Source organism: Trypanosoma rangeli, assembly GCF_003719475.1.
Source record: "Trypanosoma rangeli strain AM80 chromosome Unknown Tra_15.4_contig_00583, whole genome shotgun sequence".
In the NCBI taxonomy this organism is placed as follows: domain Eukaryota; phylum Euglenozoa; class Kinetoplastea; order Trypanosomatida; family Trypanosomatidae; genus Trypanosoma; species Trypanosoma rangeli.
In genome coordinates this window covers 1-3,975 of record NW_021706328.1, presented here as the reverse complement: position 1 = coordinate 3,975, position 3,975 = coordinate 1, and the positions used below count along the sequence as shown (strand labels likewise).

General features: G+C 65.9%; 2 protein-coding genes across 2 annotated transcripts, besides 1 other annotated feature; both read left to right on the top strand.

Moving 5' to 3' along the window:
• TraAM80_09437 (dispersed gene family protein 1 (DGF-1)) lies at positions 1 to 2,388 on the top strand (the record flags this gene model as incomplete). The annotated part of the gene is made up of 1 exon (XM_029386119.1): positions 1 to 2,388. A coding segment is annotated over one exon (2,388 nt), but the record flags the coding sequence as incomplete, so codon positions are not given.
• Positions 2,389 to 2,441: 53 nt separating this feature from the next.
• Positions 2,442 to 2,516: a microsatellite.
• Positions 2,517 to 2,693: 177 nt separating this feature from the next.
• Positions 2,694 to 3,975, top strand: TraAM80_09436 (dispersed gene family protein 1 (DGF-1); the record flags this gene model as incomplete). Its single annotated transcript, XM_029386118.1, has 1 exon — positions 2,694 to 3,975. A coding segment is annotated over one exon (1,282 nt), but the record flags the coding sequence as incomplete, so codon positions are not given.

The window sequence follows — 3,975 nt, the reverse complement described above, 5'->3', positions numbered from 1 at the left end:
ACGAGGGACGGCGACTGCTTCGATGCGCTGACGACGGCGTTCAGCGACTGCAAGTGTGAGTGCGCCGGTGGAGGGCACGGCGATGTGTGCGCCCCGGTGGCGGCACCCGTTGGCCCCCCTCCGCCGTCACTGCCGTCACCGCCGGCGTTTGGTGAGTGCCTCAGCGACATGGAGTACCCCGAGGTGGCGCAGGTTGTGGGCGGCGGGCTGTCGTGGCTGTGCTACCGCAACGTGACGTTCAGCGGGGCGTTTATGCGACTCACGGTGGATATTGCAGCGATGACGGGCGACGTGGCGAACGTCACATTTGACGGATGCACGTGGAGGGACGGTGCCTCTTTGGTGCTGGCGGGCAAAGCGGACTCCGCTGTGGGGTCGCTGAACATTGCCATCAACAACAACACGTTCGATGACGCCGTGCTGAGCCCCACCGGCGCGTTCCCACCGCGTACCGAGATCACCATCAGCGGGAACCGCTTTACGCTCACGATGGGGGTGTCTCGGCTGGGGTTGCCCCTTGAGAAAGCGTCGTCTGTCGTGATGAATGGGGTGGCGATCACCAACCACTCCGCGGTGGTGCTCAGTGACAATACGTTTCGGTCCGTGGTGGGAGTTTCAAGTGTCATCTGCGTTGTCGACTCCACGCTGCGGTTGTCGTGGGACTCCTTGTTCGCGGTGATGCGCAACACGTTTTCTGTGGAAGGCAGAAAAAGTGTGATAATCCAGCGTGGGGGCTCGGAGTTATACCCTTCGCTGGAAGTAATGAATAATTCTGCCGTGGTGGTCCAGGGCAACGTTGTGTCGAAGCCGGTAGCGTACATTATCTACTTGGAGCGGGCACTGCGTGTGGAGTCTCTGTCGGTGGTCGTGTTTCAGGGCAACATCATGCAGGGATCTGCGACTGCGTTGTACGCGGCTTCTTCCTTCTATGTGTATTACGACTCCTGGGTGCAGGTGAGCCGCAACCTCTGCCGCGGGTCCCCCGAGCATGCTTTCGTCTTCGTGAAGCAATTGCTGAGTCTCCGCAGGTCGGTGCTGTCGGTGTCTGGCAACCAGTTCACTTCCGACAATGAGACGCTGACGGTTCTGCGGATAGACGGAGGGTCCAGCGATCTCCCACACGGAGCGGTTGTGGCCGCCTGCAACACTGTGAGCGGCGGAGGGGAGGCGAGCTACATGATCCCGCAGGCGTACAACCCCACGATCCGGAGCTGCAGCGACCCGTGCACCCTCGCGGCATCGTGCTTCCCCGCCTATACGACGACGGCTACCGTGGATGACGGCTGCGCCTGCACATGCGCGGAGGGCGGTCACGGCGAGCACTGCCTGCCCGTCGAAGTCCCCAAAATTCATGGCGGTGACGTCGACCCGTGCGTGCGGGACATGAATGTGACATGGGACGTAATGGCCGGGTTTGGGGTGTCATCGGTGTGCTACGTTGGTGTGACCTTCGCCGCGGACGTCGTGGTGGGCGTAGGTGCGATGTCTGGGAAAGCGCGCAACGTGACGTTGACGAACTGCACGTTCGTGGGTGGGGCAAGTCTGTACGTTGTCGGGTGGACGTTTGACCCGCCTGCTGGGATGCAGGTGGATGTGTTGCTCAGCGGGCTGAAGGTGCGCTCCGGCGGCGGCGTGCTGGTGGCGAACCGATACCCGCCGGGCTCGCGCGTGACGTTGGTGGACTCGGCGCTGATTGCGGAGAGGCGTGTTGCATACCGCAGCGCCTACGACCTTGGCGGTGCGTCGGGGTGCCTCGTGCTGTACAACTTGAACCTGACGGGGAGCGTGCTGACCGTCGCGCGCACGCAGGTGGTGGCGGTGTTCAGCGACGCCGTCGGCGTGCTGGCGGTCGGCGGCGTGGCGCTGTCGTTGCGCGCGGCGCTGTACCTGGACCGGCTCTCGGTGCAGACCGCGCTGGGGCTGGGCGTCTCGGTGGAGGGCGGTGTGACGGCTGTCGCCGGCTCCGTGTTAGCCCTTGTGGACAGCGACTTCCTGCTTTGCGAGCACGCGGTGTCGGTGCGTGGGGATGTGAGCATGTCGGGTTCTGTTCTGGAGTTTGTGCGGAGCGACTTTGCGTCGACGCAGAGCTACGCGGTGATGTTTTCTTCAGCGGTGGGCCTGAGCGGCGGGGCGATGCTACTGGCGAAGGAGAACGTGCACGACAGCATCTCAAAGGAGTTGCTTTACGCCGCCGGTGCCGTGACCGCGACAGGGAGTACGCTGAGCTTCGTGCGCAACCAGGGGCTCTTCCTGCGGATGCTGTCGGTGAGTGTCTCGCTCGCTGCGGAGGCGCAGTTGCGGGTGGCGTGCAACCGCGCTGATGGGCGTGTCCTGTCGACGGCGGACGAGTACGCCGCCGCGGGGCTTTGGCGAGGCAGGAAGCATTGACGTTGTTGGGTGTGGCACTTGCGACAAGGACACGTACTGCTACGCGCCCGGGACGGCGTCTGCGAGCGAGCAGGGCGGCGTGTGCGTGTGTGCGTGCAGCAGCGGCAGCGGCGGCGGCGGGCACGGCGAGGCATGCCTGCCTGTGGGGGAGCCCGCGCTGCCGCCCGCTGGTGGCACCGCGTCGGGTGTGTTTCTCCTCGAGGGCGTGACGGTGGTCGGTGTTCGTTGTGCCGAACGGCGCGCGCGAGGTGGCGCTGCGCCACGTGGTGCTGGACGGCGTGCAGCAGGTGGTTTACGTGCCGTGGATGGCGAGAGGCGACGCGCGGATTGTTGTTCAGAACGTGTCGCTACGGAACGGCGCCGTTCTGTACGTGATGGGCGGCGGGGGACTGCGCGGTGCGGGGGTGACGGAGGGCGACGAGGTGCGGTCGGTGGAGCTGTCGGTGTGCGGCGTGGATGCGTTCAACGGCGCAATTGTGCTGACGGGGAAGTTCCCTGTGGGGTCTGTGATGACCATCACCGACTCCCTGCTGATCACCACTGAACCGACGCCGTTTGTGTATCTCCCAGGCTCGGAGTCTTCGCCGTACGCCCCGGTGCTGGTGCTGTCGGACCTGCGGCTGGTGAATTCCACGCTGGTTGTGTCTGGCGTGGCCTTCCTGACGGTTACGAGGGATGGGCGGGCGGTGGCGTTCGACGGGGCCGCGCTGGAGCTGCACGGCAGTAGCGTGGCGCTGGACGCGGTTGTGTTTGGCGGCGAGTCTGCGTTGTACGCGAGTGCGCGCGTGGAGGTGGCGGGGGGCGCAGTGCTGCGTGTGTCGGAGAGCCGGGTGTATGCCGCGCGCGGGTTGGTGTTTGCGGGGGGCCTCGCGTCGAATGCGTCTGCCGTCGTGGTGAACGACAACACCGGTGTGCTGAGCGAGGGCGCGATGCTGGTGCTGTGGGGGTCCGCGTCGTTGGCGTCAGGGTCGTGGCTGTCGGTGCGCGGCAACGACATCGTCGGCAGGCTGCTGTCGGCACCGTCCTACCCGCGCGTCGTGGAGCTCAGGCAAAGCATCCTCACGCTGCACGGGAACACCGGCAGCGGCTCCCAGGTGATGGACGGCGCAGTTTCGACGGGGGGCGCCGGTGGGGAATTTGTGGTCGGCTGCGTGCGGCACAATGGGCGGGCATTGGAGGCGGCGGAGTACGCGTCCGTTGGCATCACGGGATACACCCGCATTGTGGCATGCAACACATGCGATGTCGGTGTGGGATGCTTCGCCGCGGCGACGAGGTCGATGTCAGACTCCTGCCGGTGCCGCTGCGCCGAGGGCGGTTACGGGCGCGACTGCCTGCCGCTGCAGCTGCCGCGCGTGGACGGGTGCAACCGCACTGTGGACCGGCAAAACCGCACTGTGGACCGGCAAAACCGCACTGTGGCGTGCCCGGCGCTGGGAGTGACGACGCCGTCGGGCCGCGGCCTGACGCTGGCGGACATCCGTACAAGCAGCGCGGCGCCGAAGAAGCTGACGGTGGCGCTGCCGCCCGGATTCCGCTGGGCTCGCGACACCGACCTCCGCCCGTACTTGAGCTTCGCGTTGGCGT